General features: G+C 40.0%; 3 protein-coding genes across 5 annotated transcripts; 1 reads left to right on the top strand and 2 right to left on the bottom strand.

Annotated features, from left to right (window-relative positions):
* Positions 1-251: 251 nt before the first annotated feature.
* On the bottom strand, positions 252-8,320 carry RB195_000508 (uncharacterized protein; the record flags this gene model as incomplete). Of its 2 annotated transcripts, XM_064196896.1 has the most annotated exons (15): positions 252-365; positions 1,728-1,832; positions 2,845-2,979; positions 3,182-3,285; positions 3,369-3,472; positions 4,446-4,547; positions 4,943-5,049; positions 5,624-5,742; positions 5,825-5,921; positions 6,357-6,483; positions 6,562-6,630; positions 7,556-7,683; positions 7,805-7,876; positions 7,934-8,077; positions 8,156-8,320. In XM_064196896.1, 15 exons carry the CDS (start codon positions 8,318-8,320, stop codon positions 252-254), a joined length of 1,692 nt encoding a protein of 563 aa, XP_064052777.1. The 2 variants fall into 2 exon arrangements, with proteins under 2 accessions (XP_064052777.1, XP_064052778.1); XM_064196897.1 differs by lacking the exon at positions 252-365 and having other exon boundaries at positions 1,659-1,832.
* A 3,080-nt stretch (positions 8,321-11,400) lies between these two features.
* Positions 11,401-17,640, top strand: RB195_000507 (uncharacterized protein; the record flags this gene model as incomplete). 2 transcript variants are annotated; one of them, XM_064196894.1, is made up of 12 exons in its annotated part: positions 11,401-11,538; positions 12,722-12,853; positions 12,909-13,003; positions 15,046-15,173; positions 15,228-15,334; positions 15,387-15,500; positions 15,583-15,708; positions 16,806-16,886; positions 16,953-17,001; positions 17,061-17,180; positions 17,236-17,369; positions 17,503-17,640. In XM_064196894.1, 12 exons carry the CDS (start codon positions 11,401-11,403, stop codon positions 17,638-17,640), a joined length of 1,362 nt encoding a protein of 453 aa, XP_064052775.1. The 2 variants fall into 2 exon arrangements, with proteins under 2 accessions (XP_064052775.1, XP_064052776.1); XM_064196895.1 differs by lacking the exon at positions 11,401-11,538 and adding an exon at positions 12,662-12,667.
* Positions 17,641-19,218: 1,578 nt separating this feature from the next.
* Positions 19,219-19,880, bottom strand: RB195_000506 (uncharacterized protein; the record flags this gene model as incomplete). The annotated part of the gene is made up of 3 exons (XM_064196893.1): positions 19,219-19,288; positions 19,386-19,433; positions 19,792-19,880. 3 exons carry the CDS (start codon positions 19,878-19,880, stop codon positions 19,219-19,221), a joined length of 207 nt encoding a protein of 68 aa, XP_064052774.1.
* Positions 19,881-23,802: the final 3,922 nt, after the last annotated feature.

Here is a 23,802-nt window from a genome sequence, read left to right as displayed (position 1 = left end):
AAAGAAGAACGTCGTTTTGAATTCAAGTATCTCCGCAATTATACCGCGAAAACCTCGTCACATTAGTAAGCAAACAAAGAATTATAACAAACATAATTTCTCCAACTTTTTTTCTCCATAGATTCATTCGTCTGCACAAAAACCACTGTCAACAATCTGTCGGAAAGAAACCGACGAAATATAGCACGAAATCGGCGCACTGTACCTCTATGATAGGATTTTTTTTTGCATTTTGTTGCCGCATTAGTACATTAAGTTTGAATGAGCAGAAAAGGAAACAGAAGCCAAACCACAAAGCCAGCCATACTTTGCGTACTTCCGGGCACTTTCCAACCCCATTCCACCGATTTCAGAATTACAGTTATCTAAAGGTCTCGGGTCACATAACATACATAAAACCTCGAAATCCTGAGATATCACGCTGTACCCAATCAAGTTCAAGGCTATCATTCCTTTCATGTTAACGATACCGAAAAGTACCTCGTTGCTTCTCGTCAAATTGGACCAATTTCAAGATTATCCAATTCTAACCTGGCAGAAAACCTTAGGCACTTATTAGGATCCAATTCCGCTGGCAAAAGTAAGGAAGACAGCTTCATTAGCAAAAATACCTTGTGCAACTTTGGAATGCGAAAACAGCTGACTAGTATTAACGAAATATCGACATGTGTAAGAACTACATTAGTTTCCGGTACTTTTGATTAGTCGGATATGATTTTGATCTCATAAAGCGGAAAAAGGGCAATCGTTTGGGGTTAGTGAACGCGTATCTAGCCCATAAAATGAATTGTTGGAATGAGCCGTTGAGTCAAGTCAGTGTTTTTATCCTCCCAGACAAGTCTGGTGCCAATTTATCGACTCCAAAGAGATGAAATGTCTGGCCGGTAACAGGGCGGATTCGAACCATCGATCGATCGTGAAGTCACAACCAAACCTCTTACCAACTGCGCTACATCCGCCCCTTCATTCTTATTTCATATCTTTCAAAACTGACCTCGAATGAGCATTAATATAGAATCAGCAGTGCAACAAGAAAGAGCCAGGAAGAATAAAAGAGAAATAACTAGTCTTCTTCAGCTAGTACTATTAAAAAGCATATGTTTCGAATGGTGACACCTTCACTTGATGCTTTCTGAGGCTTACTGGTGAAATTTACAATTTCCGTGTTATTTTTGCTTGTTAAAGTTATAGTATTATAAAAATTGATAGATGCCATTGACACAAACCCAGAAGGAATTACGAAATATCTGCCACCAAACGACACTTTGCTAGTGTTGTTGGCCCAGATCAGCAGAATATTTTAGCTACACAGTCGTTATTACTATTAATGTAGTTCAAATTCAGCGACAGAGAGATTTACGTTGGATGTGGTGTGTGCAAACAGCATAATTTGCAAAAGAAGCTCTAAAAACTGAGTAATATAGCAGGATGCCGGAAAAAGCGAAACTCGCTCTCGCTCGAATATTCCTATCGTCCTAACTCAATATGTGAAATGTTCGCATGTGTTCGAAAAATATAAGAATAAAAAAATCCTTCAAAAAACTGTCAGAATTTTCTAACAGTTTTCTTTGTCCTTTTCCAACTACATATAAAAACAGACCACATGAAGACAAGCTCATCTAAGAGGACAGAGTTCGTATCAACAAATATTTGCCTTATTATGTTGACCATTTGATATTTATACGTAGCTCTGGAGAGATAATGGAGAAAAAGTCTAAAATGATTACCTCAAGTGTCGCGCCAGCACTTCTACTCGCTATATGGAATGTGTCACGAGTAAGGTAGATCGAATTCAGTCCATCTTCTGTTATTCGCAGCTCGGAGTCAGTCATCTGCAAAAATTCTAGAAAAGTAACAGCATCAATTATGGCCACCTAATGAAAGTTGCTAGCAGAATTCTGAACTCAAGATTTATGTTGTGGGGCATTTGTTACAGCGCTTTGAAATGTGGAATCTCCCATCTATAACACATGAAATAATCTACGAACGAAAAAAAAGGAATATGTTCCTGAAAAGTACATGAAATATCATTTTTGAGTTTATTGAGTCTTAAAAATTGGTGCAATCACCCCATACTTTTTTGAGGAATATGGTACAACGGTAACTATGAATGGTGATCAGTACGCTGAATTATTGGAAATCTTTCTGCGCCCCAAGCTAGCCAATTTAGATTCCGAGGATTTGCGTAGTTTTTAAAAAGACGGTACCGCAGCTCACATTGCACGACGTTCGCTAGTGTTAGGAGAAAGCTTTCCCCGAGCGTTTAATCTCCACAAGGGTAGACGCAGGCTGCTAGCACTGTTCTCGATCCCTAGAGGACTTAAAGGACAGGATCTGGCAGAAAATCGACGCCATTCCGCCAGAGCTAATTTAAAAAGTGATGAGTAACTTCCAGGAACGTCATCATTAATGTATTGACGACGGCCTCCACCCATTAGATATAACTTTTAAAACTCAATAAACAGAATAGTATTGCATGCACTTGTCAGAAATATTTATTATGTTTTATTGGTATTTTTATGTAGATTCTTTTTTATTTCCCTTCAAAATTAGGGAAATCATTATGTCCCATCCCGTACAACACTTTGCGACTTACGTTTTCTTGGATTTTTTAAAGTCTATTTTGCCTTCTTTTACATTTTATACTAAAACAAACAATAAAAGAGGCTCATGGAACCACAGTGTATATATTAATTGGTTGTAGACATTAATTGGTCAGACTTCGCGTAAAATCTGAACCCTCGAACATCGTTATAAGAACTTCGAAAACTCCGGAATATCATTCCAGACTATTCATAAATTTCAAATTTATATACAACAAAGAAATTAATCCACTAATCCAACCTCAGCACAACGCTTCATCTTCTGAATATATGGCCTTTCGTGGACAGATTCCAGCTCGGAATCTATTACGATGCGATCATTTAGTATGACCTCGCATTTCGAAGTGAGTCCACAGCTTTCCAAGTGTGCCATAATCTGTATACATTAGGTAGATGTTAGGAAAGTGAGAACTTCAAAGAAAGCAAAAGTTCAGAATATTGAGTATTGAAAAAAGTATCAAGATTGGAATTAGAAAGAAATAGGATTCAGAGCACCTATCAATTTTACAAAATGCAACTGGAAAATATAAATTAATTTCGCTGTGCCGAAAGGAGAAAAATCAAAGATAGCTTTCTACCTTTGCTGTCCTTGCCGGCTGTTCAGGGTGTTCCTGCTCAATAGAATTGAAATGTTTTGAAGAGTCACCATTATGGACAAGCAACATCTTCGACCTGGTCGTTGCTGGCGATGAGAATATTCAAGAGATGTGAGTCAACATAGCAATATAAAAAAGTGGGATCCACAAACTGCTAAAAATCACTCACTTATAAATGGCTGAGTATGCTTGAGAAGATCTTTTTGCACAATGTCTCTGGTGTTTTCTTTTTCGTTTTCATTAGGAGGATTGAAAGAGGCGAAAGGATTGTGCCTAAAGCAAAGAAGAAATAGTAGTAACCAATAACAGACAGATTTAACAAATATAAATTGGAATTCAGTTCAAGGTTAGTCGTGCTATGAAACAAAGGTATTTTCAAGAGAACGGCTTCGAGAATCTACATTTTCAAATCCCTTGTAGTGGTGATATAAGGCTAATAAATGATTCTTTATCAATTCCAACCTCTATTTCATATTCTTTTCATTTCATTGAAACAGGTCACCTATCAACAACATAGTCACTGCCCACGACATCAACTTATTTATTGGGCCAGGCTCCTCTACAAGGTAGAAAGGTTGCAAGACCATGACTGTAGAGAGGTCTTTTTCGGAATCATTAAAACTTTTGAACGTTTTCTCAGGAAGAAGATATTTTTATCCATTATTATTTCGTTTTTTTTAAACATAAAAACAAACATTAAATCAATCGTTTCGGATCTTCTGAAGATGAATCCTCTACGAGGAGAAATTTAGAAAGGATTAAGGCATGCAAAAAAAGAAGGATTCGGCTGCGAAGATAACGAATGAGTGGCTCTGACTAACATTAAGGCGTTGGCGCCCCTGTAAAGGCTACCTGCAGAGTGTAAACAGCTTCAGAAAAACTGCAAGTTATTCTAAAAGTAAGGTAACAGTGTATGGTAATATAAAATAAAATTTCTTATTTATTTTGGCGCTACTTGTGAACAGCAGTTAAAGTGTAAATGTGCAAGATTCACAAAGTATAAGAGGAAGTAAGGAGTAGCAAGAAATAATCAACGATCATTGACTCTTTAAAGGAACAAAACTGAAGCAAAGAATAAAGAAAGGAGCTTGGGAGAGCAAAAACGCAGTGACCGAAAACAGGGCTAACGCCAAAATAAAGCGATGTCAGGACTTTGACACCAAATTAAGTACAAATGGATTGGAAACTGAATTAAAAGTGAATCTGAAAAAGAGAATATGAACTGAAGAAACCGACGGGGACTCACACTTTCCAGGATCTGCGTTTAGAATTGGCTTTGATATAAAAGTCGAAGCAATTCCAGTATCCTCTTAAAGCGGAGATGCAGTTGAGGCAGGACACCACGGTACTAAACGAAAATGTTCTGTAACCATAAAAAAATTTACAAAACGTTGGTGACTGCATTCGATATTAGGCTGTAACTTCTGTCATTATTTCAAATAACGCATTGCCACTACGCTACATGCTACACTAACCAATTAAAAATACCTTTGTTAACTTCATTTCATTTAATACGTCTCAAGGAACAAAAAAGGGACCAAACTAAGCCAAGTACACCCAGAATAACCAAACAAATGCGGAACATATCTTGTAATAGAATTTAGAAAGGTCATTTTAGCGTATTTTCCCAGTTTTGATTACGATGCAATTGGTTATGATTATTGGTGATGCAGACATTTTTGGAATAAGCAAAATTTTAGAAAACGATACTGTGAAGATGAATAAGGTCGTAGATATAAATACCTTGCTTTCGGAGTCTCTAGTAACGTTATCGGCAACGGTTTGTATCCACAGAGAATACGCAAACATCTATGAACGCCAACAGATTGAACATTGTGATTGTAACCTCCCTATTGAAACAAAAAATAAACAAAGGCGAAATATCACTGAAAAACGGAGAAAATATTCTCTATTGAAACTATGGTGGTTATGCACTTCAAACCACAAAAAAACTGTTGAGAAACTTACAAATAGATAACTAATTTCTTACATAAATAAACGGATGTTTTTCTAGATAACTGAAAACTTCGTGCTTTTCTCAGTTCTATTTCCTTAGAAACCGTCCAACTAGCATGAAAACTTTGTTTTCTAATACCGCTCTACCGCTGACGCCCTATTTAAAAAGATTTTTTCGCTAGCGCAAATGTTCAAAGTAACAAGCTGTGTAGAAACGGTTCCTATAAAATCCTTCTCAATCCACTAAACCCAACTATCCAGTTTGGAACTCGGTTGAAAAAATTGGTAAACTTGCTAATCAGTGTAAACTTTATTGCTGTTGTGCGACGAGATACAAAAAAATTTGGAGGGACCCAATTGTTTGAGGAATAAAATTTTCATGAGTATTTCCAACAAAAACTAACAGTGAGATTATAATTTTAACAATACATTAACGATGATCACTAACTGTTTCACAGAAACTGTTACCTCGAGTATTAACAGCAATTTTCCATGAGCCAGTCCGCTCAAGTGGTAGATGATATGTGAGTAAGCATCCGGAGACAATCTCATTTCTCCCAATGGATCACCAGAACAACTATCAAAACCTATAAACATACTATGGTTCAACGATAAATTGAAATTATCAGAAATTAGAATCAAACAGAATCAACTCGAGGATCAAATCACCTGCAGAAACAATGACAAAATCTGGGTTAAACTCTTGAGCAAGTGGCCATAGAACGTTCCAAAAAATAGCCATATAGTCAGCGTCTCCACAACCAGTCTACATCAGCTCATAAATCTAATTTGCACCAAGAAATCCAAATGGATGTTTTGCCCTTATCTTCAATCGAAATCTTAGTCATTGAATTGACAAAATAATATGTAAAGGTAGTACAGAAGTTCCTCAAACAACAAAAAAAAAAGAAAAAAGAAAAATGAACGAAGTCCTGAAATAGTGATGGAATACAGAATATAAAAGTTTTGAGAGACACATCTTCTTCTCTTTTTGGGAGATAGAGACTCGCGATGATTTCTTGCCGTAATGCCAACATCCCCCACCTCTAGACTGGTGACCAATCCTCCCCCTCCCCCGTGCAAATTTTTACTCCTCTTCGTAAAACTGTCGCACATGACCTTATGCGAAATCAATAAAAATGCTTACGTTGTTTTGATTGAATCGGTAAAACCCATGAGTGAACTAAAACAGCGTGATCACCTCATTCAATGCAATGTTAACATTATAGCCAGCTCCTTCCCAATCGCCAACATGATCGTAATTTGATTCTCTCAAGTGCGGCCAGAACTTTCCGTCTTCATAACGATGTATTGAGAAAACCAACACACTGAAAGATTCCTGAATTTGTAGTGACAAAGAAGAGGGATAGTAAGTAAATAATCTTTTTACGGAATCAAAGACAAACCGCTTATCCTCGTAGAATATCTGCTGGGTGCCTTGTCCATGATGAATGTCAAGATCAACTATTAGAGTCCTTAAAATACTCTCTTTTTTTTCGTTAAACACAGAAATGAATAGGCAAGCAGATACTGTTGGAAGTGGGATTATTTCACTCCACTTAGCAATTATGCAAAAGAAGTTGAACATAGATCACTTTTGAGATGGGACAATAACAAAGACTAGCGTCGAAGCTCATGAAAAGTGAGAATACTTAGTAATTAGATGGTGGGAAAAGGAAGAAGGAAGAGCTACATTTAAGACGATAGAGTTCTCTGAATTTTGACGGAAAATGGTATGTGTGGGATGGGAAATTTTGAGCAATCTGTATACCGAAGTGCACCTCATGTTGTCCCCTTTATGTACATTATGTGAGGTAAGAGGTGCAAACTCGAAACTCAGAAAAGAGCCTGCATTATTACATTATACATATATCTTATATACGTATGTACAGTCGAAAAAGTCGGAGAAGGAGAACTACGAAAAAGGAAGAATTGGGCGACTTGAAAAATACTGATAGAAATAAAGCAATAAAGGCAGATCAAGTCAGTTTACAAGAATTATCGGAAAAATTAACGTACTATCTTTCGGATGAGAGAGTTTTATCTGCAAATTATATACATATATCATTTATTTATGAGCGGTTTTCTTTTTTTTTTCCTACTCTAATACGGAATCGTTGGAGAACTTTTGAACTGAATCCCCTGCACTTAAGGTGATCTCAAATCTTTTATAATATTACTCTTTACCACATTTGCTATCGGAAAGAATTCCTCGTAAGTGTGAACGTAGAATGTAATGATGGGAGAAAGAGAGAGAAATTATCTTCTACTCATATTTATAAACTACTGAGATATAAAAATACTATAACGGACAAACCAAGCGGAACTGGAGGTTTAATAAAAAGTGACAACGGTAAAAAAATAGGTGACTGAATTTATAGTACGAAATCAGAAAGTTACCTATCGGCTCCAAAGTTAAATGCTGCTTCTGCAGCTTGTGCTGCGTTATTAAATAAGCAGAAACCACAAGCCGAATAACGATTAGCGTGGTGTCCTGGTGGTCGGACAAGGGCAAATGCATTGGGAATCTAAATGGAATCAATCGAAATAATACTAAAAAGTAGAGAAGCTTCCTTCTAAAGAATCACCAAGTACAAACGCTGGTTCAAATAAAGAAAGATAAAAAATGAAGTACAGAAGAAAGATTACCTTATTCTCAACGATATTCTCGGCCAACCAACGACAACACGAAACAGCTGATTTCGCAGCTTCGACTGAACCCTGCAGGGTAAGAACTTCAGACTACATTTTCAACGCATACAAATTAGTTTCTCAAACCGGAGACATAAACACAGAGTCGTAGTCTTCGCATAATTGATTCAATGAGCTTTGGTCCATGGATATTGCCTCTTTCAATAGCCTATTCACGTGACCTTCGGCGTGCGTTTGACGCAGATCCAAATCGTCCAGAGAAGGAAATGTCTGGACAAACGATAATTTAACTGAATCCAAGGATTTCAATAATTTTCCAACATCCATGAAAGGTGCAAGCAAACTTACATCGATTTCTTGGCATTCTCCTATCAGACCGCTTTCTACTAGAAGATGTCGACATACATCAATTCTATTTGGATTTTCAGGATGTTCCTCACATATCGTGTTTTTGTGCAACTGCTGAGGTTTATTGAAACCCAAGGTTGTCTTGTACTCCAAAGACCCTTCCATGGGTATCTTGGAGTGTTTGACTTGGATTCTGAAGTTGGACAACGTTAGGCATAGTAAATTACCGAAATCAAAATCCAAAGCGATTGTTGTTGAATCAAAAGTTGAACAAAATCAATAAGCATGCTATCTCCTACAAATGGGCAAGTGTATATTAGATTTAAGAAAAAAAAAAGAATCAAGAAAGTGTAAATGCACAAGTGAGGGAAGAATAGGCACTTTATCCGTGGCTTGTAATTCGAACCCGACCGAGGACTTGCACCTAAACTTACTAGCGGGTGTGCCGAGGGTCCCGCATCGTGCAGGTAGCTACTTGGTTTGCTGTTTTCTGCAATTCTTGAGGTCCTACCACGAACAAAAGAAGAACATTGAAATAAATGGCAATCATACAAGAAAGAAAGCCGGATATTGTCACTGGGACGTGGATTTTTGATTGGAGCACATCGGAGCAAGTGGTAAACACACAATAAGGGCAGAAACATTACAAGTACGATAGATAGAGACCTTGAACAATAACAACATAGGAGAGGTAAAGTTTGATTGAGGGGAGGAGGCACTCAACCGCGGTTTTATGTGTCCTGAACAGAACAAGGAAGTTGTGTTTAGTAGCAATGGGAAGGTGCAGGTGCACTTCTTAGAAGCTTACTTGTTATGCCTCCATCTTCGACATGAGGTACTAATGTATTGGTTTGAAGGCATCACCCCACGAATCTGAGGTGATGCGGATTCCAGATCCCGTCTATTTCTTCCTAATTGCCGTAAAAAACGGCCCGGAAGATACGGCTTCGATCGCTCCGGCGCACTATTTTCCACGAGTTCGATTGGAGCGTACCAGCTTTGTACACACGCCGCATCTTCCTTTTATACGGCAATTAGGAAATAATGGACGGAATCACCCAACTCTCCATAATCTACGATCCCGTATACGAATACTCGACCTGGAATCCGTATCACCTCAGATTCGTGGGGTGATGCCTTTAATCCAGTGTTTCAATGAAAGCATTACGATAGATCACATCTGGTAGTGTACATAACACCTGTAGTTCTGAAACTCGTAGTTACTAAAAACGAAAGAAGCCGAACAACGTATTCGTCTGCATAACATATTTATCATTTTTATCACCAACATTCATTTATTTTTATTTACATACTTTATTCATAGTTTATCTCTCTACACAACGCATCAAACCATCAACAATAAGAACACTGGTCAATTCCCTCACAATCTACAACTCCTCCTCTTGACAGTTACTTCACACACGTGGAGTTTTGAATTTCGTATGGTATTGATTAGCGTGTAAAGGCTGTCCTATGGCAGCTTTAGGTTATTTGAGTGTTTTTTGGCGTACATGCGGGTATATCATAGGTCAGTGGGGCATAGGGTGATTTCGTAATAGTGTCCTCTGGGTATTCTCTGTTCGGGGCGGGACACTATTACGAAATAAAAGGCGTGATCAAGGATCACAGGTACCAATAGCCATTCCGGCTTATCGACGGCAAAGTGCCCCAGCCACCCTCCCAATTTTTTACGAGGAGAATTATAAGAAAAGGGTATAATACTTGCTAAGATGAAAGGTCATAGATTTTTCTTTTTCAGTCTTTCTCCTTGATCACCGAAGGAGAAGAGCAGAAGATACAGCGAGTATGGCCTGACGTTTAGGCTTGGAATCCAGAGTGATCGATTTTTGTATCGATCGACCAGTAGCGCCAGTAACGCTTCGTATTTATAGAAGGGTCAAGAAAAACTTCCTGAAGTTCGTCGGCCAATTCAAAGTCCCGCTTTCAGCGCTAAAACCAGAACCTTTCGCGAATCTCATCGAAAAAGAAAGGACTAGATCAAGAATCATGTAGCGCACAACCACTTCTTCGGTCCAGTTACTGGGGGGACATGGAGATTCAACGGGCACTACTACGCACAAAAAGGCGGGACCTCCCACTCGCCACAGGACAAAGGCTACAGAACGTCACAAATCATAAAAGCTTTTTTTTTTTTTTTTTTTTTTTTTTTTTTTTTTTTTTTTTTTTTTTGTTTTTCCCTTCTTTCTCGGTCTGCTTATCACGGAGGCTCAGTTGGTGGCTGTTCATCAAAAAATCCAAAACCGATCAAATAGACCGGTGATTCCGGTGGAATACAGCTCGCAAAAACTAGGACTCACTCGATGCGTGCTCACCTTTCAAAGCGTCCGACTTTATTTTCAGAAACAAGAATGGAAGACCTCCATCAAAGGACAACGTGGCCCGACAAATTCAGAACGCGCTATCGGAAGCTTGTTTGGGTCATCGTCGACTCACACCCCATTCTTTTCGCGGTGGAGCGGCCACATCTGCGATTCGGCGTGGAATCGACTCAGGAAGAGTTATGCTGGCTGGCAGATGGAAATCCTTCACAGCCTTTCAAGCGTATTTCGATCTTCCTCCTGTATAGAGTAGTCGTTTCGTTAGGTGAATGAGAATGAATTAATGTAATAGTATCTCGTCCATAATTTTAGGTGGCTGTACATTTTGCACATTGTTTTTATGTTATTCACGTTGTTACCATTGTCAACTTTGACCTCATCATTATCTCCTGTTCAGATTCTCAATTACTCGACCTCCATTTCCGGATCTGCAATTAAATATGTATAATATTTACAATAGCCTCTGTTGTTCTCGAAAGAAAAATTGTATTCATTTTCCTTGGATCTGTTAATTGATTCATTGTTATCAACTGCGTGATTGGTTTCTGGAGTATATAATACTGATATGCGACTTCTACGTTGTTTAACGTCGATAAAGCCTTCCCCGCGTCACTATGAAATTCAAAACGGATGTTTCACCGTAAAATATTGGAGGTGAAATAAGATATAGTCAAGACGACATGAAACACGAGTGTAGTTGCGGTACATTTGTGTACACGCTCGAAACGGCGCGGTGGAGACCGCCGTTGAAATCGAGCTGGGACCATGGCGAACAGCAGAGGTGTGTGGCGGTAGCGTGGATCCTTACACGATCCCAACCGCTACGCTCCACCGCTCCGCTTTGAGCGCAGCCGCTTGCGCAAATGTCCGTGTTTCATGTCGCTTTGACCCGACTCGTATTGCCCTATGAGAAAAATTTCCCATATATTGCAAAAAGGTCCCGTCATCCAGCAACCTGGCAAAGCGAATACCCTGATGACAGAAATGCCCGGAGGGGACATGGATCTTTGGCAACAAATTGCTTCTCGTAACTTTGAATTGAAGGTTGCTGTGAACTAAAACAAGCGGCTCTGTCCAGACTACTGCAATATCTGCATGCACCGTTTTGCGTACATCCATCTTCCTTCGGTACCGCTACAACTTGCAACCATTTCTCGAAGTCTACGACGAAGTACTTCTCGTCTTTGTTCCCAGCATTTAAAATAGAATGGTGTGTAAACGTGAAATGAACGTGAACGTGAACGTCACCATCATACTGATGAAGATAAGAGTTCAACGCTTGATCATGCAAACTGCTAGCTACTATTTCAACAGCTGTCTGTATGTTCGTGCGCAATTTCTGAGGAAACGCCCTGGCAAGCCTGATGAGGGCAACATATAGAAGAGTGGATAAACAGAGGTGTACACTAGGAAAGGAAGAACGCAAGTACAGTTGTTATGGCCATAAAAAAAAATCTCACAAGGTTTGATTCACTAAAGAGCGAACGGCTTCGATTTATTGTGCGGTCTGGACACACCAATCATCTCGTTGATTCCAATTTGCCGGGGCAGCAATTCGACACCGTGAGATCCGTCTCACCCATTTTGCTATTTCTGGCAACACCCTATCAATCAGACGAAATGCCGCCCGTCTCATTCATTCCAACATTTTCTGATGGGTGTTTACCGATTCGACGTTACGGAGTCCATCTCAACCCATTTTATAGTCGGGTCAAACTCCATAAAGCACGGTGCAATTGCGTAAGCGGTTGTGCTTACGCGAAGCGACGCGGCGGAGAGAGCGGTTGAAATGGACGTGGGACCATGGCGAACGGCAGCAATGAACGGCGGTAGCAAGGGTCCTCACTCGATCTTAACCGCTGCGCTTCACCGCACCGCTTCAAGCGCAACCGGTTACGCAACTGCACCGTGCTTCGCGTCGTTTTGACTCTAATATACCATTACTAGCGCCGACGTACCAATTCGATGCCGTTGGATCTGTTTCACAGCTTTTTGGAACTTCGTTACACATACAAATTCAAACACACGTCCACACGTGACCGAATAAACCGATTTTTATATAGCATGATAGTTGCGTGTAAGCATGTTTATCTTCATAGCATACTTTACGAATGGGGTAATGTTCACTTAGAGTTCAACAGCGAGGAAGCAGCAGTTGTTCTGCTTGATGAGCGTAAGTGACGGTATATATTGCTCGCTTAACAACCAAATGGAGTTCTTCTTCCAGACGGAGTGCGGTTTCTCACTGTATGCAGAGCATCTTGGCGGGAAGCTCGGTGGCGCAAAATCTCCTGTCTGTGATCTACTGTACGAGCGCGCAAGGCCAGCATGGCAGAAGCTAACAGCACATGAGAAGCAGGTTGTCTGGAGGATTAGTGCACATAACAGCCAGCCTAAGGTAGTCTAGACTACAGATTTGGATAAATCGTGCAATGGAGCTGGCCCGATTGGATCCGAGGAGGCGATGTTTCGATATACAATCGAACCCCGTGAGAAGTAGTGAATTCGTGTAAGTACTCAGAATTTTAAGGTGATAACTAGTATGGTACTATCAAAAGCAACGCTCTGCAGCCTTCAATTTAATTTTCAATTTCTTCAATTTGTGATTCCAATTGAAAAGCAACGTTGTGTTGTGTAATATTTGCAGCCAAATGAAATAAACATGCTACTTCACCATTGCAACGAGGCACTGCAAGCGGTGCGGACCTTGGCGGGACCTTTACCAGGCTCTCATGAACTGCGGCAATGAGTGATTCGTACGAGAATCTCCTCAATCGCAACCGTTTCGCCCCACCGCGCCGTTTCTAGCCCAACTATTTACGCAATTACACCAAGCAACATGTCATAATGACCCGAGTATACACACAGCGCAATGACGAGTCCTACCTCTCGCATATGAGTGCTGTAAAGAGGAGCACAAAAATGGTGCTCCTGGGCAAAATCCGAGAGCTTATGTAAAAACTTAGGTCATCGCCAGAGACATCGGCAATGAACATTGCTTGTTGGGAAATTGGTGATATATCTGAATTAGCACGTCTCTTTGTCCCCGGTTGTTACTATATTCGTATGTTCGACACTGACACAACAGTTAGTATTTATTGATTTTTGAAGCACAACATTACACGAAGCGAAACACTCAACACAAACGTTTGAGTATTTGCACTTGTGGTGATGAGTGGACCGTTAGATTTTGCGGTATTAGATGGAATGGATTTGCATAAGTGATCTCCACGCAAGCAATGATAACGTTCCTAAAAGCATTGCAAGTTTAAAATGATGAAAAACGAACACTTATCAACTGATTACCATCTAATTTCCGTGGTTCATAGCTCATTCCTCAGCTACTGTTTTAGATGTGAATAAAAACCACTTACTCTTCTTGAAGCAGTCTGGGAGGAATAATTTTTTTTCTATTATTCATGACGTCTAACGTCTGTAAAATAATCGTTTCCCATAATTTTTGCAAACACAACATATTTCGCGCTCCGTACTTGACAGGTATACCCCCAACCTTTATTTACCCTCATTTTTCCACTCTAGTTCCCTCTATCCCTCCCCAGGGGCGGGTGTAGTGGTGTATGTGAGAATTTCTGGTGTGACTCCACGATCGATCGATAGTTCGAAATCGCATTTGTGCCAACCAAACTGCTCATCTCCCGGGTCGATAAATTGGTGTTAAACTTGTCTAGGAGGATAAAAACACTGCCTTCATATATTGTTTGGCAGGACATTGTATAGGCTAGACGCCGGTTCGTAAACCTCAAACGATTCTGAATTGAAGTGAACGCGTTGGCACATCTTAAACGGACTGATTACAAAAACATGTAACACTCATCCTTTATCGCTCTCCTCCATTGCTGGTTTCTCGGTTGCCAACTTATCTGAGAAGGATCATCACCTACGACAGAAACATTCGCAGTTGTAAGCGAAATTTTTTTTTATTGTTTGAGGTTTCCAAACTTATATCTGATTGAAAAGGAACATCACCTACCGTAAAAAAGATAGTAAAAAGAAAAAAGATAGAGACTTTTTAAAGATACGGCTTCGAGCGTACCGGTGCGCTACAACGAGTTCGATTGGACGCGCCAGCCTTGTGCAAGCGCCGCATCTTCCGGCAGTTTTTTACGGCAATTGAGAAGAAATGGAAGGAATCATCACCCTCTCCATAATTTACGACCCCGTATACGAATACTCCACCTGAAAATACCACCTTAGATTCGTGGGGTGATGCCTTTAAGGCTAAATGGGTCCATTTGTTCATGTCACTCTCAGTACTGTCGCTAGAGGGTGGAGAGTTTTGGGTGGATTACTAGTAACCTTTAGAGCTAGCGAGGCTCTGTCGCGAGTTGCACCTGCCATCATTAAAGGGCCATTGGGATTGTCTACTGCAATTAACTCTTCGGTTTCCCTTCTCTACGCTTTCAGGGCAATAAGTCATAGTGCATTTCTTAGTTTTTGAAGCTCAAGTTAGTTTGCAAACCATCGTTTTTTCTATTTTCAAAGACTGTGTAGTACCGAAATTTCTTGAAGAGTGTACAAAGTGTATTTAAGACCACGTCGACGTCGTAGAGCGGAACAGCGCTCTGAGGATTTCCGCCGCCTTCCGTTCGTAACAGATGACGAGATCGAGGAGGATGAATTTTTTGCAGTTGAACAACCTGTTACTACTATTGAAGATGGTTAGAATGAGCAAATGCTGACACAGAGTCATAGAGAGCACAAGGTCTGTTCAGGAGATGAGTCTTTGGATCAATTCTTTGCGACAAAGTATGAAAAAGATCGTACAATGGTCAGAGATGCGATAATGAGTCAAACAGATGGATGTATCGATAAGATCAAGGTGAAATTAAACATATAAAAATTTGCTACTATTTCATAAAGCATATTTTTAGGAACTGCGATTTCTTATTGCTGCAGTTCAAACATTCGGCAACGTTGATGGAATGTGCCTCATGGCCGAATATGCCATGAATGAGTTCAATCTAAGAGATGGAGTTGTAGATAGGGTATGGACCTTGTTCCTTATGTGGAACATATCAAATCTGTTGTATGATCAGTTTTGCACAATCACAGAAAATTTTGTTATAGTTTTCTACCGTGGTTGGTCCATGGCAAATTTCTAATGAAATCCAAAGGAGTAGAGCTGAATTTCACTCTAATGAAACACATCGAATTCCGTTAACGATTGCGTCCACTCAACTGGATAAAAGACAAGTTAGTAGAATTTTTGAAATTTTTCGAGTTCAGAAAATGTCGTGTTGTATGTCCAGAAATGTTTTAAAAAAGTGAAAATGTTTACCTAGATCCCCCGATCTGTAGGTGCGTTTATTTGTCTCTTTCGGTCATAACAAAACAGATCGGAGGTGATTGGAAAGTACAGCAAACTCGTGGGATCAGAGCTGAAAGCTAAAGACATCAATTGACGGAATAGTTCGAATGTTCTCTTGTCTTGAAACCTCGCCGAAAAAGCCGAAACGTCAGGCAAATAAAGAGTTCAATCCAAAAACCTCGCAAGCACACTATCACAAAATCAACGGAATGTTTTGCTTTTTTATGCTGCTTGCCAGGCACTAGATTCGCCTGATACGTTACCTTCGGAGTGTAAGCTTCCTAAACAGTGAAAAAGTAGCAAGACCGCTCTTGCCACTACCCGTCGTCTACAAGATCTTTACAAAAGTGATCCTTAACAGTACTGAGAGGTGTTAGATGAGAGACAGCCGTGCGAGCAAGCAGAGTGGCAGGAAAGGATTCAGCACGATTGACTATAGTAACACTGTTTCCAAACTCATCGAAGAATCAAGAAAGTACAAGACGCCACTATGTCTCACCTTTGTCGCTAAACTGTAGCGATGGGTGGTGCCAGCAACGGTTCCAGTGCGCTCCTAACCGCTATTCTCCACCGCACCGCTTCGAGAAAAGCGGAGTGCGCAATTGCATCGTGCTTCATGTCGTTTTGACCCCACTATATTTATGGTCGGGTCAGAGTGACATGAAGCGCGCTGCAGTTATACAAGGTACTGCGCTCGAAGCGGCGCCGTAGAGATAGTAGTTGGGATCGAGGTAGGACCATCGCGAACTACAGCGAGGAATGGTGTCAGCAAGGGGCCCACCCAGATCCTAACCGTTACACTCTGCCGCACTGTTTCGAGCGCAACCGCTTTCACAACACCACCGTGCTTCACGTCTTTGGGACCCTATTACTGAGGTGCATGTATGTATTCCACTTCCTTTCCCCCTCGTCGCGTAGTTACATCGATTTGTTGTATCATTGGTACATACATAGTAATGAAGCCAATGAAGCTATCTTTCAGCTAGTGATGGAGATTTTGGGGAGATGTGAGCCTGAAATAGCTCGGAGGCAAGGAATTCGTGTAGGGTTGTACACAGATGAGGTACGCGATCACCAAGTTTTGACGAAGTAAACATACAAAACTGCGGAGAAAATTGAGCAATTGCAGGCTGAGGACATAGATGATCGCTTCAATCGTCTCTATGTAGGAGATAGGAGTGGGAACTAATGAGATTTCATTCCGTTATTAACGTAAATTCCTCGTTGGATGTTCCAGATCCGTATTTACTTGCTAATGAAGAGGGACGTCGATGGATCATCTGCCTAAAGCAGGAATATCGGAATATGTTGGCAGCAAATCAGCACCTCGCACGATCTCTTGGCTTGGATTATCCGGGTAGCTTCCGTACATGTAGTGTAAATTTTCGAGAATTCATATGAGAAAGATTTAGGTTTTCCCAGCTCGGACGATAGATATGTGCTTGCTGACGCTTTTTTGGCCGCCCTAGCTGATTGCCTTCAAGGAGAGGCGGTGAGTGAGGCAGGAGGTTGGCTGGCTGCACTAGGAAAACATCTTCCTGAAGAGGCAAGGCTGTTTCATTTCCTATCCGGATTTACTTTTTTTTACTTCGGTATTTCTCCAAACTTCACTAACTTGCTAGATAACAGACTTTTTTGTTTAATTTTTTTTTCCATGCCCTTAAGTGTATTCTTTGCAGTTTGCTACACCATGGGAACGAAGCGGGGAACTTTTTTGTACTCGACATCGAGCTGAGAGGAATTCATGCTGTGCTACAGTGACTGCGTCAAGGGCCACGTTCATAATTCTTTACGCCGTCGAGCAATTGCTCAAGTAGAAGTTATTTTATCTAATCATGCAGATCAATCCAATCATCTCTCACGCAGCGCCATATCCGACTTTATGTTTAATCGGAATCTACAATAAACGACTCAAATTCTACAGAAAAACTTTTGATTGTTGTTGAACTGGTGGTCTCGGTTAGAGTTGGAAATGTTCCGCAATTCAAATTTTTCGTAAATCACAAAAATGAATTGCTTTCAGTTCATTGCTTTCTTTTCCTATTAACTTAAGGATTCACTTTCGAAATGGTCCTTTTCTTTCTTAATAAGCGGATTTCTGATGCTAAATATTTACCTGTTACAGTCTGCCACTCAAAGAGTTCTTTCTCACGTTTACGGTAGTAATTCTCAGGTAGCTTCAGGGCTACGTTATCCGAAAATGCAACTGTGGACATTTTTGGAAATAGTTATTCAATGTGTAGGACTCAATCCGATGTACACTTATGAGTAATCACTAAAAATCTCTACGATCGTCGTAATATTATCATCAAATCTCTAGAAATCCATGTACCGAGAGCGTCAGAAATACCCATGGCGTCAGCTTACCCGATGAGCTAACTCTTTATGCCTTCATTTCATCATGGATTTGTCCTCCTGAGACTCCTGGTCGTCGAATCCGCGAAAATGTTTCGCGTTTTCCCCGCAATTCTACTTCCAAAGCTCCAGTTAACATTGGAAATAAGGGAACATCGAAAGCTTCTGCATACTGCATTTAAACTTAGAGAACTCTGGAGAACTTAGGACTGGGAACCTTCTATCATAAACCATATTCACTAGACGTCTGGCACATTTTTTTCAAAGCTTGGCGATCCTGACGGAAAAAAAAAACAAAAAAAGGAAAAGAAGAAGAAATTTCTGAGTTAGGGAACACACTTAAAAGTGAAAGGAATGGGAATAAAGGTATTAACGTAGGGAAAATTTCTTCATATTACCCTTATTCATAAGCATCAAATTTCGGATCCTATCTGCAGTTAATTGCCTATAGGGTAGTCATTGTGAAAATAGAAAGTTGTGCAAAGAGTCTTTCTCGACAACACACTAATTTCCCATATGAATTATGGATTATCCCTTATGTGTGGATTTTAAGAAGATCCCAGGAAAGGCCACAGCAAAGGTATCGTCACTCGTAGAGTATGTTTGAATTGTTGGTGTTGTTGCTATGATCTTATCTTGTAATATGAATGAAGTGAATCTGGAGAAAATTTCCTTTCTAGCTAATAGATTTAGTCCTAACCGTTCCACTTTTAATTGTGTTCACTAACTTTGAAATTTTTGAGCGTCATCTCTGACGTATAGTTTCCCATATGGAATGTGAATTTTATTCACGTATGCTGCTAAATCTCTTTGTGCACATTGTGGAAGATTGTGTGCACAGATTGCATCAAATAATTAATCGCATTGGTCGCAAATTTTCAGCCTGTGTGCACATCTTTTTATGCTTGTCATTATAATCTTTCTAGTGGTCGCACTGCCTAATTTTTTAAAGTGTACTGCCTTTGCATAATTATTTCACGTGAATATTGTGGTAAACGACGATCGTAGTGAGAGAGAGAGAAACTGATGTTAATTCCATCTCAAATTAGCTGGGTCTTGAAATTTGTGGGAGGTACTCCTATAACTCTCACTCGATCCTCGAGACCACACCTTATCAGACTAGCCCTTATCGCTCGACTTAATTCGTTAAACAACGATCTTAACGAGAGGCCAAGCGGAGATGGAAACCACGGGTCCTGAGGCGCACCTTATCACACTAGCCCTTATCGCTCGACTTAATTCGTTAAACAACGATCTTAACGAGAAAAAAGCGATCGTTCTTTCCGTATCAAATTAACTGCTCCTGGAGATTCGTGGGAAGTACTCCCATAACCCTCACGTGGTCCTCGAGAGCGCACCTTATCACACTAGCCCTTATCGCTCGACTCAAGATCTTAGCGAGAGAAAAACGATCGTTCATTCTGTGCCAAGTTAACTGCTCCTGGAGATTCGTGGGAGGTACTTCCATAACTCTCACTCGGTCCTCGAAACCGCACCTTATCATATCACACTAGTCCCTATCGCTCAAGTCGTTGGTTATCGAAGGCAAGCAGAAATTGATCTTTTTCAAGCCATTCATTGTGGCATAACATCCCTGTTCTGCAGGACCTGACCTATGCGGTACATCAGGGATGTAACCGTTAAAATTTGCAATCCGTTGCGCTAGGTTAACCGCATTGATCCGCTCTTGTGGAACGATCATATCTCCAAAATTCGCCGTCAGAAGCTTGGAGCAACGAAAATTTCTTCAAAGTACCTTCCGCAAACAGCAACTGTAAGTTAACGCAAATTAAATTTCTTAGGGAGTATAATAATAAGCTGGCTCGGTTATTTAGAAGGTAGAGGTAGGATAAAGCCACAGCGACTGCATTAATGGCGTTGTAAGATTACTTTTCGATCTTTTAGATAGTTTGAGGAATAATTTCTTGATGATGAATGTTTTCGTAAGTGAAAAGTGTTAATTCGTTGTTCAGAAAAGGATTTCCAGTCTAAGATGGGCCTACTATGACCATTCAATTTTATAAGTAGATTTCTCTCTTTTTTTTTCTCCGCTTTCAGATAACTTAAGTGCCAAGCGGACAAAATTGAACATTTTCGACACCTTTGTTCTTCGCATTTAATCCAGACGATAAGTCCGCCGAAGCAGAGATTGATGTGTACTGAGAAGGAGCAAAGTCTGAAAATTCCGCTTGCTGTATGTCTTCGCGCTCAAAAATTCCAGATTTTGACCTCAAATTGGATCGCACATCGGTCTACCCAGTTGTTGCGAGATTGAAAACTCATCTTTTCCAGTTTTTTTTGTAGACAAAGAATATGAAGAAACATGCTTTTCTTTGCTATTCTTTCCATCCTTTCCAGCAACTTCCTCCCATCATTCTGTAATTTTCCTAAGGTTTTACCATTTTTTTGTTTTTTTTTAAACATTTTTGCAGGTCTCCTTTTCCTCTTCCTCCTTCCTTTTCGAATTTTTCATCACCTATTTTCGTGCAGAACACAAATCTTACATGCAGTGGTAGAGGTCTTATCACCTCAATTAACTGCAGGCAAACCAAAAATGTCGAAAATGTATGCATGGTTATATATTGTAAATTGTATAAATAATTATATTCATATTTCCGATACATAAAATTTACTGTACTTTTTACGCACATTGCATATGTAAGAAAACAATTTTTAAGCTGGTAAAGTCGGTCCTTCCTGAAGTTCAAACATGTCCCTTTTGTCAAATTTACAAAATCTTCAGAGTCATGGAGTTATAGCTGTGAAATATATCAAATTTTTCGTAATATTATGTAGATTACGAATATTTAACCATCATTTCACTTTCCGGAAAATATGTCCACGTCAAAAATCATATATCCTTGGGGCGCAATTATCTCGGACTCAGCCTTGTTAATATGTGCCCACAGGTAATTTTTTTCGGAAACTGTTTCCTTGATATGTTTTAAAAGTTCTAATTACATTTAATCGGAAGAGCACGAATTTATTGAGGTGTAGATCTCATAATAAAGATCAAATTGAGGCGAGTTATGCAAAAAAGACGAAAAAGAAGCGAATCCGCAAATTTTCTGTAGAAGAATTAGCGATCCTACTGTATGTGTACTGCGTGACAGATTCACTGCTAACACTACTGTGAATTGTCTGAGCCTATACTCCAGCACAATAATCGCTGCGTTAGAAGAGACCACAAAAGAGGTATCTTTTGATGTTGTTGGATTATGTAGCACACAGACACGAGGATACGGAGTTCTAAACCTTTAACGCCATATGATTTATTGTTCCGATTCAACACGGTTTCTGGTCACTAAGAAATGGATAAATTACCCCTCCTTTCATCTCTTTTGTGACTGAGTATCTCACATCGATATTCTCACAAAAACTAGACGATTTTGTGTAGTTCAAGTATACGCACCAATAATTGAGCATAATGACAGCAAATACGCTGGTTTATTTCAAATTGTTCTGAAGCGCTGTCATCACGTTTCCAGAGTTCTCCACAAATTAGATGTTCTACATACAAATTTGTCGTTGGGGACTTTAGTTCCAAAGTTGGATGTGGAGAATTTGGAGAGGAGTTTATAGGACCTCCAAGAAATTTGATTGATTGATTGATTTTATCTTATCAACACCTCCACTTTCCTTAACGTAGATATCATTGGTAGATTCGAATTTAATAGTGATCATCGGCTTGTCATGGCAAAAATTCGTGTGTCGTCTTAATTCCACTATTTTTCAAAGAACTCCAAGTGTAAGACAGTTCTGAATAAATCGTTTCCGTTCTACTTTGAAGCAACTATTTAAGTAATTATGAGCGACTAAAAGCAGCAATAAAGATATCTGCTAATGATGCCACATCCAGAAAAACAAAAAAGACCCATATTCCCGATATCACAAGAAGCCTGTATGAAATCCCATGTCGAATCTTACATCAAGTCTTCCAAAAACACTGTGGGATTTTCAATCGTCAGTAAACCACTGCAACTCTCTAGAAAGAGACAGTGACCAGAACCATCTGATGCGATTACATCAAGTAATCTCTAGAAATGCTAGCCATGGAGAGCTCTGCAGGCGAAATAAATCTTCACAAAACATTGGCACAACTAAGGGAAGAAAACGGTTCAATCGTGGAATCTCCCAGTAACGTCGCGAAAAAAGTCAAGGAATTGTACGAACAATTATTCTCTTCAACAAGATTACCCAGATCAGTAGCATCTTATCAACTCGACGATGTGCCACCAACCTTAGCACATGAAGTCAGTTGTGTACTAAAGAAAATGAAGCATGGAAAAGCGCTAGGTCCAGATTTGATCACTGCCGAATTGCTGATAACTGGATATGATGTGTTCAAAGATTCCTTGACCAAACTTTTTAACAATTGTTTTAAGAGAGAAAACTTTCCGACTACGCTTCCCGATTCTCCAGTAATGTTGCTGTTTAAAAAGGGGAACAACTTAATGTCAATAAACTACAGCCCAATTGCACTATTGCCCGTCAGATATATCGCAGTTACCTCCAGAATTTTACAAAGAAGGATGATTCCCCTAGAAATTAATCAACTCGTCTAGCAAGCTGGCTTTCGACGCAACTTTTTCACCCTATATCACATTCACGTCATTAACCGATTTATAGGGAAGAGCCTTGGGTATAATTTTCCTCTGTACATAGTCTTTGTTGACTCGGTTTGTGGAAAATGACATGATCTGGACATTGTTATGCCAACAGGGAGTCCATCAAAAGATCAAAAGATAAGTCATCTTTTATCAAACATATCATCATTATCTACGCGTCTGCTGCTGTACCATTCAAAATATGTGGCCACCAAGTTCCTGTCAACGTTAGACGAGGTGTTCGACAAGAAGACCCTATCTGTCTTGCCCTCTGCCATTTTGGAAACCGTCTTCCGTATCCTAGATTGGATTAGCAGGCGAATCAACATCAATGGGCTCCGTTTAAATCATCTCCGGCACGCAGATGATGTAGTTCTCTTCGCGTGCAAACATCGAGAGCTCCTGTTAATGCTTCAAGAATGAGCAGCAAAAGCCAAATTGTAGAAGTGAGAATGAATTTTCCTGAGACTTTTTTTTTTCTTTTTCTCTTGACCAGTTCTGGAGAGATACCGATCTTCACTGATTGATCACCTTTACATTACTGCAGGAACTTCGTTTATCTTGGTCAATGCATATCTTTTGATAGGAATCTAAAAAATGGGCTAAATAGATGAAGTCATTCCGGTATGAATACATTTAACCAATTCCGTGCATACTTCACAAGCAGAAGAGTTCCAATAAAGTTCAAACGTCGACCTCATAGAAAGTGCGCCGAACGTTCTCTCCTTTACGGGTGTGAGACGTGGGCTACAAGCTGCAAGGATCTCAAGCACTACAGATAGCTCAACGGCAAATAATGAGAGCAATACTTGGCGTAATTTTTCTCATGCATCGTACGAATATGTGGTTTGAAAGCAGTGCAAAACTCCCAGATATCAGGTCTAGAGCGAAATTGAATGAAAATGGAAGTGGGCCAGAAAGATGTTTGCTGCAAAAGCGAAGCAATGGATGAAGGTGATTACCGAATGGTGACCATGGGTTTGAAAGCGACAAGTTGGCCGACCAAAAACAAGATGG

Source organism: Necator americanus, chromosome IV (genome assembly GCF_031761385.1).
Source record: "Necator americanus strain Aroian chromosome IV, whole genome shotgun sequence".
Classification (NCBI taxonomy): Eukaryota; Metazoa; Nematoda; class Chromadorea; order Rhabditida; family Ancylostomatidae; genus Necator; species Necator americanus.
This window is presented reverse-complemented; position numbering and strand designations above follow the sequence as displayed.